This window comes from Gadus macrocephalus, chromosome 12 (assembly GCF_031168955.1).
Source record: "Gadus macrocephalus chromosome 12, ASM3116895v1".
In the NCBI taxonomy this organism is placed as follows: Eukaryota; Metazoa; Chordata; class Actinopteri; order Gadiformes; family Gadidae; genus Gadus; species Gadus macrocephalus.
In genome coordinates, this window is record NC_082393.1 from 26,163,234 (window position 1) to 26,173,828 (window position 10,595).

The 10,595-nt window shown below is 45.0% G+C and overlaps 1 protein-coding gene and 1 long non-coding RNA gene across 2 annotated transcripts; one reads left to right on the forward strand and one right to left on the reverse strand.

Annotated features, from left to right (window-relative positions):
• The first annotated feature begins 28 nt into the window (after positions 1-28).
• LOC132468588 (E3 ubiquitin-protein ligase RNF14-like) lies at positions 29-5,537 on the forward strand. The gene is made up of 7 exons (XM_060066311.1): positions 29-575; positions 742-872; positions 1,063-1,887; positions 2,020-2,098; positions 2,502-2,707; positions 3,024-3,258; positions 3,720-5,537. Exons 1-7 carry the CDS (start codon positions 410-412, stop codon positions 3,758-3,760), a joined length of 1,683 nt encoding a protein of 560 aa, XP_059922294.1. The 5' UTR covers positions 29-409; the 3' UTR covers positions 3,761-5,537.
• A 1,558-nt stretch (positions 5,538-7,095) lies between these two features.
• LOC132469789 (uncharacterized) lies at positions 7,096-10,587 on the reverse strand. The gene is made up of 2 exons (XR_009528488.1): positions 10,445-10,587; positions 7,096-10,368 (listed from the first exon to the last, which is right to left on the reverse strand). It is a non-coding gene; the product is annotated as an uncharacterized LOC132469789 (long non-coding RNA).
• Positions 10,588-10,595: the final 8 nt, after the last annotated feature.

Here is a 10,595-nt window from a genome sequence, read left to right on the forward strand (position 1 = left end):
GGTCGGCTAAACTCTTCTGCTTTTGTTATACGATCTTCCCATTTTCAAAAGGTGTATTGATTGTAAAGCTTTCATTCAAATGCCCTACAGTAGGCCGAACTCGCGGGGAAGTCTACTCCACATGACGCACACAGGCGTGGTCTGCACGGTCCTGTCTGACAGCACCAGGGCAGAGCTTGCTGTTACAAAGTTCAGTTTGCATCAGAAAAGAGGTGGGGCCCAGTGCTTAGCAATAAATACAGGAAACGGAGAGATATGGCACAGAAGGTTGGGATCAACACACAGCAGCACCGACAATAGAACGCCGTTCATGTCAACACATAAGGCGAACCATTGAGATCATCGCGTACACATCGAACAAGTCGATTTATTGGGTTCTCGTTTTGAACCGCTGTTCAAACGGAGTGGTATGAATGAGAACCTGGACGCTCAGGAGGATGAGCTGCTGGCTCTGGAAAGCATCTTCGGCCCTGAGGTGTTCGTGCGGGCGGCGGACGGGACGCGCGCGGCCGCCGCGGGGGAGCTGCGCGTGTCCGTTGAGCTGCCGCAGGACTTCTTCGTAGCTGTCAAAGACGGTAAACAAACCACCTCTCTTTAGTTTAAAACCCTTTTTAATAACCATAGACTGTATAATATACACTAATTTTAAACCAGCCCTTAGGAGGTCCCTCACTAGTTTGTAAAATAAATCGCCATTCCCACTACGGAAGTAATGATTAAAGTTTCTGCATTGTTATCCAGGCGATGCCTTCGTTTATTACGGAGTCTCGTCGCTTCCAACGCTGACTCTCAGGTTCGAGCTGCCGGAGGGTTATCCATCCTCCAGCCCCCCGACGTGCACTCTCAGCTGCAGCTGGCTGACCGACGCGCAGGTTGTCAAGCGATCTTACAAATATATTTATATTTCTTTAAATACATATATTTATATATTTTTAATGTGCAGTGTTATTTGTTTGTTTGCGTGTCATTTATTTTAATTATGCAATAAATTACATTTTCAGCAATAATGTCATCATTCGCATCGCTGAAGTTCCCCCAAATCTCTTCCTCTCTCTCCCTCAGGTGTTTGCGTTGGACGCTCAGCTCGCTGCTCTGTACCAAGCCACCGGCGGCGCTGTTGTGCTCTTTTCCTGGGTGCAGTTCCTCAAAGAAGACACCTTAAGCATCCTAAACGTCAACTCTCTGCTGGTGCTTCCCTATAACGTCAACAGCCCTCCTTGTTCTGAAGATGTGACCTCCCCTGCTCCGAACCCTGGCAGCGACCGCTCCGACCGCGCCGCGCCTCCCAGAGACATCAGAGACTCTGAGGGGGCGGCTGGCCTCGCTCCAGCCCTAAAGGATTTTCCGCTAATCGATCATCTCCCCGATGAGGAGGAACCCTCAGACGGGGGCGGTACGACCGCTCGGACTGTGAACAGTCCTGATGATGATGATGATGATGATGATGCACCTCTCAGCTCAGAGAGTACAGACGGCGTTCCCGCCTTAAACCAAAGCACCTCAAAACCAGACGGCAGCTCACGTGGGGCGGCGGCCCATCTCCCCGAGGCCTGCGACCGTCCCTGTTCCTCCTCCTCCACCCCTCCGGCCGCTGCGGCGGCCCCCGCCCCCCCGCCGCGGGCCTCCTCCTCCTCCCAGACTCTGCTGTCCGTCATCCTGCTCCACGACGCCGCCCAGAGGCAGCGGCGGTTCGCGGAGAGCGTGCGGGACTGCGGCGTGTGTCTGGCGCCCGTGCTGGGCGCCAAGTGCATGCAGCTCAGGGACTGCGAGCACGTGCACTGCGAGCCCTGCCTGGCCCAGTACTGCACCGGCCTGATCGCCGAGGGCAACGTGCGCGGCGTCACCTGCCCGCATCCCCGCTGCAAGGCCACGCCCACTCCGGCACAGGTCTGCGCCTCAGGGCTACACCGGAGGACGCTTTACGTTTGTTGTAGGATTAAAGTGTCTGCTCATTGGTTGTCATTTTGTACATTTTCACCCAAACCCCCTCCCCCCCGCCCCCCTCCCACTGCTCTTCAGGTGAGGAGGCTCGTGGGAGAAGACCTCTTCTACCGCTACGAACGTCTCCTGTTGCAGACCACTCTGGACTCGATGACGGGTAAACCTGGGCGCGTCATCGCACGCTTATTTCTTTTTTCAACACCCTTGTCCGCAGCGTGTCTACTCTGTTATGTTTGTTAAAACCAAGCAAAGTTAAAACTAATAACTATGACAAACGTCTAGGCTAGTTCAGATTTTACCAGCTTAGAGACCCTACCAGCACATTGCCCCTGAGCTCTCTTTCTATGACCCTCTACAAAAAATATATTATCCCCACTGCCCTCACCACACTGAACAGTCACAAATATGCATCATATCTGACTCCATTCATCTCTTTGCACTGCTTGCATTCTTTTTCATTCATTTATTGTCATTGTTTTGGACTGTCTGTCTTGTGTGTATTTATTTTGTTCAATTGAACCGGCCCTGTCAAAGATTCATCTTATCTCTTGCCCCCCCAGACGTGGTGTACTGCCCGCGGGTGTTCTGCGCCAGCGCGGTGATCGTGGAGCCCGGCAGCGACGTGGCCCAGTGCTCCGTGTGCAGCTTCGCCTTCTGCGTGGCCTGCAGACAGAGCTACATGGGAGGGGGCCCTGTCCGGCAGCCGGCCCCCCCAGGAGGACAGCCAACGAGGAGCGGGACTACGCAGACATACACAGTCTCTGGGTGAGAGAGGGAGGGAGAGAGAGAGAGAGAGAGAGGGGGGGGGGGAGAGAGAGAGAGGGAGAGAGAGAGGGAGAGAGAGAGGGAGGGAGGGAGGAGAGGGAGGGAGGGAGGGAGGAGGGAGGGGGGGGAGAGAGATGAGAGGGATAGAGGGAGGGGGGAGATAGCAGGCAACGTGGTGTTCATTAGGTACGACGTGCTCCTTCCCTGGGCAGAGGGTCCGGGTTGGGGGATGAAGTTGTTGTTGTTGTCCTCAGATGTTCAGTGGCCCGTGGTTTGTGGAACTGAAACAGGTTTTCCAAGGTCAGCTCCTCTGAGAGCAGTCTGTTGTTCTGTCTCGGTTCCCCCGGTTGGACCGCTCCTCCGGCTGTCTCCCAGAGGGTATGATGGCGCTCTGGGAGGACTACTGCAGTGGCAGCGCTCAGAGGAAGAAGCTGTTGGAGCAGCGCTACGGCGCCCGGGTCCTGAATACCTCCATGTCGAATTACCTGAACGAAGGTTGGTACGGCAACAACGAGACCAAAAACTGCCCTTTACTGCAAGGCCACAATACAGGTGAGTTTCACCCGGGCTTCAGTGCATGTGTTTATCTGTCTCCACACGAGTTAGCTGATGGAGAGTGTTGGTCTCTCTCTCTCTCTCTCTCTCTCTCTCTCTCTCTCTCTCTCTCTCTCTCTTAGTCTCTCTCTCTCTCTCTCTCCTCTCTCTCCTCCACTCTCGTCGTCCTCTCTCTCTCTCTCTCTCTCTCTCTCTCTCCTCTCTCTCTCTCTCTCTCTCTCTCCCTCTTCTCTCTCTCTCTCTCTCTCCTCTCTCTCTCTCTCTCTCTCTCTCTCTCTCTCTCTCTCCCTCTCCAACTGTATTTTTCTCTCTCTCTCAACAACTGTATTTTTCCTCTCTCTGAACAACTGTATTTTTCTCTGAACAACTGTATTTTTCATTGCTATGATTTTACGTGTAAGATGAAGCACAACACTTGGAATAATTTAATAATTCTGTTTCCTTTTTTGTTGATACAGAAAAATGGTGGATGCGACCATATGCATTGTGCCGTCTGTGAGCGGCATTTCTTATGGGAAAATCTGCCGATCAACAAGTACGTACCGTAGCCAACATTAACACTGTATACAGTGTACCCTTACTTTATACAGGTAGATACCGTTATAATCTATTGCTACATAGCCAACGTTAGCATTAATAGTCGTTATTTAGCAGTTCAACCTCAAACTTCTTTCTTTATTCAGCGGGTAACTCTTGTTTTGCTTCTATTTCTATAATTTTCTTGGCCACCATTGACGAGAGGTTAGACTACGCCATCTTTCTCATCGTGTAGTTTTACAACACGTTACGGGCAAGCTGGGGTGCTAGCTGGCCTAGCTGCTAACTCAAGTAAACATCTGTAACAATTGTAATGGAAAATTATAACTAATTATAACTATTTTAACTGCCATTTGTTGATTATGCATTTTGGCTGACATCCTTGGGGTGGTCAAGGATCAAAGATAAGATAAGATACAACTTTATTAATCCCCCGTAGGAGAAATTAGTTTTTTGCAAAATTAGCCCAGCAGCAGTGGAAGGACACAGGATAAAATGACAATACAATCAATACAAAGTGCTAATGCATAAGTAGACGCTTATAGTTAAAATAGGGACAAAAACAAGACAAACAGCACCAACATCATGATGGGTGATGCATATACACATATATACGCATACCTAAACACACACACACACATGCATATGCAAACACATAGACATACACAAACACAATCATCACCAGGCACCGTTGAACAGCCTAATGGCTGCCGGCACAAAGGAGCACCTGAAGGGCTCCGTCTTGCACCTGGGGAACGTGAAGCTGTGGCTGAAGGTGCTCCTCATCTGCCACAGCTCAGCATGCGGGGATGGGAGGTAGCACTAGGAACAGGTAGAGTGGCTAGACAATGCAAGGGATAGGAGACAGAGCTTGCATGATGAAGGGGAAACAACATGGTGGATTTTTCCATCACACGTGTGTGGAGCAGAGCTGATCTCAGCAGTTCTGAGACCTGATCCACGGTATAAGAAGTCCTTGCATCAGACAATGCGTCAGACTTCAGCTTGCGGCCTCTTGGAGAGACGCAGGGGGAACTCCCATCTAGGCCTTTGATTATTGTATGTTATATTTTGTTTGTTGTATCATTGTTTGTAAGTTATTGTACTGTTATTACCCAAATATATGAACATAATTGTTATAAGTTCGGATGACTCTTTCTTCTACCTGCAGTTTGGTCAGTTTATGATTGACTTTACATTACACTTTACATTAATGGTACATTAATTAACCATTAATTAACATAAGTTAATGCAGTAATAAACATGAACTAACGATCAACTAACCATTAGTCCAAATTTTATTTTTGGATTATTAACCATTCACCGAGATTGGTTAATGCAGTAATAAGCATTATTGTATAGTGTGTATATATATATATATATATTGTAATATATGTATGTATATATTATCTTTAGCATAGGAGTCAGGGTTAGAGTAAGAGTTGGCGGGTAAGGGTTAACAATGTGATCAATCTGTTAAACATTGTATACATTAATATCTTTGTTAAGATGAACCCCTTAGTAAATTATAACTAGACCATTAGAAAACTGTTTTACTATTTTACCCATATTTTTGAGTTGTACTAAACATCTCTGCAACACAATACATAGCATATTTCACATTACGTCCAAACTGTCATTTCTTCAGATCCTGTTGTTAATTGTAATTCTTTAAATTGTTTATGTTTTAAACTGTATGTTTTGCACCTTTGAGTAAATTAGATAAAGGATTGGCAAGATCTGAATGTATTTTGGCTCATTATTAGACATGTTTAATGAATTGATATTCATAACGTAATAAAGGAATGCTAAAAATGAACAGAATATGTCTGTTGTGAATTTGCTCCTTGTTCTCTGTCATGTCATGTCCTCTAACCACCAGCAGAGGGAAGTAAACCCGAGGGTAGAGGCAAAGTCTGACAAATGTAGGAATATTTGTCAGAACTTGGCTCAAGTCGGAGTGTTTATGATAAACACCAATTCTATGGTTCGAGCAAGACTCCTTCTCTAATAAGTCATTGCTAATTGGGTCTGTGTTTCATGTCCATTCTGCATGCTTGTCAATATCGCTTGGAGCTGAATTGTTCTGGATTGACAGCAGCTGTGGACAATGCAAACATTTCCAATGCTTTTGAAAGGGCATGGGGAGGTTCTACCATTTCTATTTTGCCGATCAGTTTCCTCTCTTTTTACCTTCAACAGAAGGCCATGGCAAGCAGTTATTTGTCTCAACACTGATCCTAACAAAAGGCTCTTTGCACATCACTAGCGATAACCACTATGAATGAGCAGCTGTCGAGTCTGTTTGGCCAACCAATGAGTCCATCCCTCGTTCGTCTGTCTGTTTGTCTTCCTGACACTCTATCTCCGTCTCTCGATCGCCCTCTGATTGGGTACACGTATGCTTGTTGTCGTTTGTGTTTCACGTCACCAAGGAAACCCAATTTTTCATGCAGGGGTCAACGCTTCCTTCTAAAGGTCTGGACATCTGCTCCCCTGGCCTTACACCCGCCTAGACCTTCACAAGGGCGGCTCGTAGAACAGGGTGGGGTGTGTTTGGACTCTGGGCCAGAATGTAATGTCACCGGTGAGCGCCGAGCCAAGATATATGAGCACGCTACGCATCATTTTGGAATTACAAACATTATTATTTTTGTTATCAATATTCTTCCCTCTATGGTAGCTACTGCGGTTTTCCCAACAACAACCTTTATTCAATATTTTACCTAAAGGTATTATATTTTTGGATGAATCGATATTTTGGGATTAATACCAAAAGTAGCCATGCATACGCGTGGCTCCTCAGACATCATGGATGAACTCCCTGTGTTGCTCAGTGAAGTCTTTAGCCTCCTTACCTCAGGGTTAATGAGGTCATTGCATGACTGTTTCTTTAATTAGTTTTAGAGATGTTGTCTATTTCCTCATTAAGCCTGAAGCACACCTTTGAGACAAGGGTTGGGATGAGGTCTGATAAAATGGAGTTAATTTGATTGACTGTTGCAGTGCAGTGGGGGAGCTAGAACTTTTAAGATTTTGAAAAACAGAACAATTGTTCAGTTCACAGGGATTTCATAACATTGCATTACTACATCGCCTCCCCACTGTGCTGAAGCCTTCCACTGGCAGCCGGCCTGCCACTGTATGGCCCGTCTACCCGCTGATGCCCTGCTAACCACAGGACAGATCGTGTTTGCCCATCTGGGGGGTGTATGGTGTTCAGTGGTCCAGGACAGACAATTAGATGCACTTTGCAGTATTCACCTCAGCAGACACCAAGCCAACCCTCATGTAATTATCATCATCATCTGTTTATTCAACTGTCAAACACACACAAAATCAGTCAGCCAGACATCCATTCAGTTCTATTGGCAACATTGTTCAGAGGCACTGTGTGTGTGTGTGTGTGTGTGTGTGTGTGTGAATTTAGGTCACTGTTCATGTAGTCTGTAGGTCGTCCTGTTGGGGTTGGTGGATGGTGATGTGTCAGGTATAGTATAGTCAGTTTGATATTATCAATAAATAATCAGTACTCGAGGGGGGAGATGTTAAGCAAATTGGTTTTCTCACATCCTTTGGCGGAGGTTTTCTGTCAGTGTATTTCAGTGTCCATCCAGCATGGTCAGTTTTGTTGGAACAGTACAACGCAAGAATAATTACACAATGCATCAGATATAGCGTCCATCAGCATTGTTTCTTTCCTTTGTTAACATAAAGGTACTGCATATAATATTTTTTAGAAAAAAAAAAGAAATACAAAAATTTGAATGTAAATCTACAATTGCATCAGAGCATTCATTTTCTAATTAAACAATATGTGGGAGAGTCATCTCATCATAAATGTTTGTATCTTTGAAAACAGAAAACATGACAACATGCTCAACTGTAGTGTGGCCATTGAACATTTAAACCGATCTTTAAGCAGACCATCCAAACTAAACTAATCTTCATTCTGCAGCATCCCTTCTTGCTCCTCATTGTCTATACAGTGTATTATGTATAAAGATATATTATCCAAATATTAATATTTTTCATGCCTAAAATAAATCACAAATGTCATATGGTGTAAAAATATTCAGTTGTACATGTATCACGGAACGATTCGAGCCAATGTTACATTATCAATCAACATATAAGAAACTGTTTGAAAAACTTCAACAAACATGGGACAAAACAGCCAAATCAGATTAAATTATCGTAAGAGAACATAAAAAAAACAAGCAATACACAAGGACATTTGACCCATTTCAACCTTTAGTCAGACCAGAGAAACAAACACGTTAATTTCCATGAATACACACGCTACGACCAAATCAAGAACTTTGCCTTTGTAGTGGTCTTGATGATGATGATGGTGTAAAGGTACAATATTTCATATCCAGGCCATATCCATTCATCTGGTATTAAAATCATTCAGAAAGAAAGTGCAGGATATCATAAAGGGTACACATCCTCAAACCTTCTGGTCCAAGCGTCTGTTCTCTGGCGACAGGAGGACTGAACAAACTCAGATCACCTCTCTCCCCACAGGAGGAGCGGTGATCATTACAGAAATCCCATTACTTTCTTTTATTCTTCAGTTTCCCGGCGTGTTACTTTATTGGCCCCTGGTTGTTATTTGCTGATTAAACCATTCTTTAATGGTGTGTGCGTGCTCCCTCTCTTTAACACACTCAGTAAAAGCACACTGGCTGTCTCCTACAAGGCCCTCATGTGTGTCCGGGAGTGCGCTGCACTTTTGATTGTGTGTACGTTTGTTTATGTGTGTATTTGTGCGTGTGCGCATGCATGTGTGCCTGGCTGTCGTGTGTGTTGGTGTGTGTGTGGAGTGTATTTGTGTGTGTGTGTGTGTCTAGTGTTTGTGTGTGTGCGTCCTCCTGGGGATACTCACAAACAGATGCCGCCAACTACACCAACCCCAATAGGCGAGTTAAGAGAAAGTGGTGCATTTGGTTCAATGAACAACACAAGCACACTGCAACTGACCTGATTATTCCAACGTGTGTTGAGCTCACTGTGTATGTGACGCAATGGTATGTGAATGTTGTGCATTGCAGACCTGAGAAACACATGAATATAAATGAACTATACAATGTATGTCGAACGAGTGTTCAGGCAGGGTAGCAATAAAGCGATGTTTAATGCTCTCCTTTGGACCAAAAGAAATCATTTGGTTTGAGGAGGAACTAACAAATGGTAATGTTAATTATCCTTCTTGGTCTGTTAACGACACAGGAGATTGTTCAGGTGAACCCAAACATGGAAATTTGTTTATAAATGAACACATTTACCACAAAGCTACCACTCAACACCTCGTCCATTCAACTACGAGGAACCATGGGGTCTTTTACACTGGATTCTATTATTTGGAATGAGGGCATTGTTTTTGTGGGGAGGAAGGCATATTCAGTCAACGTGGACAACGTTTGAGAGCGAAATAAGCTACAGTTGCTGATGGTGGGATACGGTTTCACGGGGGTGGTGATAAGGAGACATTTGAAGCAGCTGCTTCAGGCTTTTCAACGTAGCTGCTACCACCGAAGCATAGAAAAAAGAATCCATAATACTAATAGACCTAGTTGATATTTTAAAACAGGCTAAATATAGCCCGGCCCAGTCTTTGTCATCTCTGTCAACGCTGCAACACTTCGTAGAGAGTAGCCAGTGTCAAAGGCACGGTACACCGTTCATCTAGGTATGGCTTTAGACCTCCGAACGCCTCGGGCCTGGACAGTACATAGTGCTGCACTCATAGCCACAGACCAGAGTGCCAATGGCCACTTAAAGACTGTGTTTCCTGAAGTACTAGAAGAAAAGATTTGAACCCCGTAACAATATACAATTCTCTAATGGCAAGCAAAACCAGACGCACACACACACACACACACATCCGCACCCACACAAATAAAGTGTTATTTCTTACATTGTCAGCATAACATGAACTAAAGCATCAGGAGCATATATTATATTACATAGATCTATGTGAATACTTTTTTTTGATGTACATAAATTAATTGAACACAAGAAAATATTGAAATAGAAGAGAAATTATTTTTTGTCCCGAAACTTTTGAGGCTGGATAGTGCCAATAAACCTGTAAATGCACTCACTTACTAGAATCAGTTCATCAGCAACTCCCAACAGCCTAACAAGTTATGTTACACACTCACATTCATATATATATATATATATATATATATATATATATATATATATTAAAACAATAAATGTTTGTGCTTTCATATTCATTTATAAATAAGATGAATTGGTGTGTTTTGTGTATTACTAGCCTAGCCTCATTTACTGTGATGGTTACCTGGAGAACTGGCAGTCCGATACCGTTGGAAGTACAAACTCATTCACCTACGAGGACATGAAAGAGTCCCCAAAAATATCCGGCTCAGCTCTCTGTGGTGATAACATTTCTATTCCTCCTCCTTTGATGAGACACGAGGCTGTGGAGCTCCCTGCAGTGCGACGGCCGGCTCTCCTTTGTCTTTGGTCTCAGTCTGTTTCTCTCTGGGGAAAAGTCGATGAAACGCCACGTGAAACGTTTCAGGTTCCCTCGCACTCGTTCCTAACACACACACACACACACACACACACACACACACACACACACACACACACACACACACACACACACACACACACACACACACACACACACACACATCAAACTCTTCCCATTGTGTCTAACGTCTTCTTCTTCCAATCTCCACCTCTTCTCCTATCCCCTATCTCCTTCCCACCTAATGACGCTCTGTCATTAGGTGACCCCCCCCCCCCCCCCCCCC

Coding starts and splice junctions, on each gene's coding strand:
- LOC132468588 (XM_060066311.1), top strand. CDS start 410: ATGAATGAGAACCTGGACGCTCAGGAGGATGAGCTGCTGGCTCTGGAA. Junction 576..741: donor CTTCGTAGCTGTCAAAGACG/GTAAACAAACCA, acceptor ATTGTTATCCAG/GCGATGCCTTCGTTTATTAC. Junction 2,099..2,501: donor CACTCTGGACTCGATGACGG/GTAAACCTGGGC, acceptor TTGCCCCCCCAG/ACGTGGTGTACTGCCCGCGG.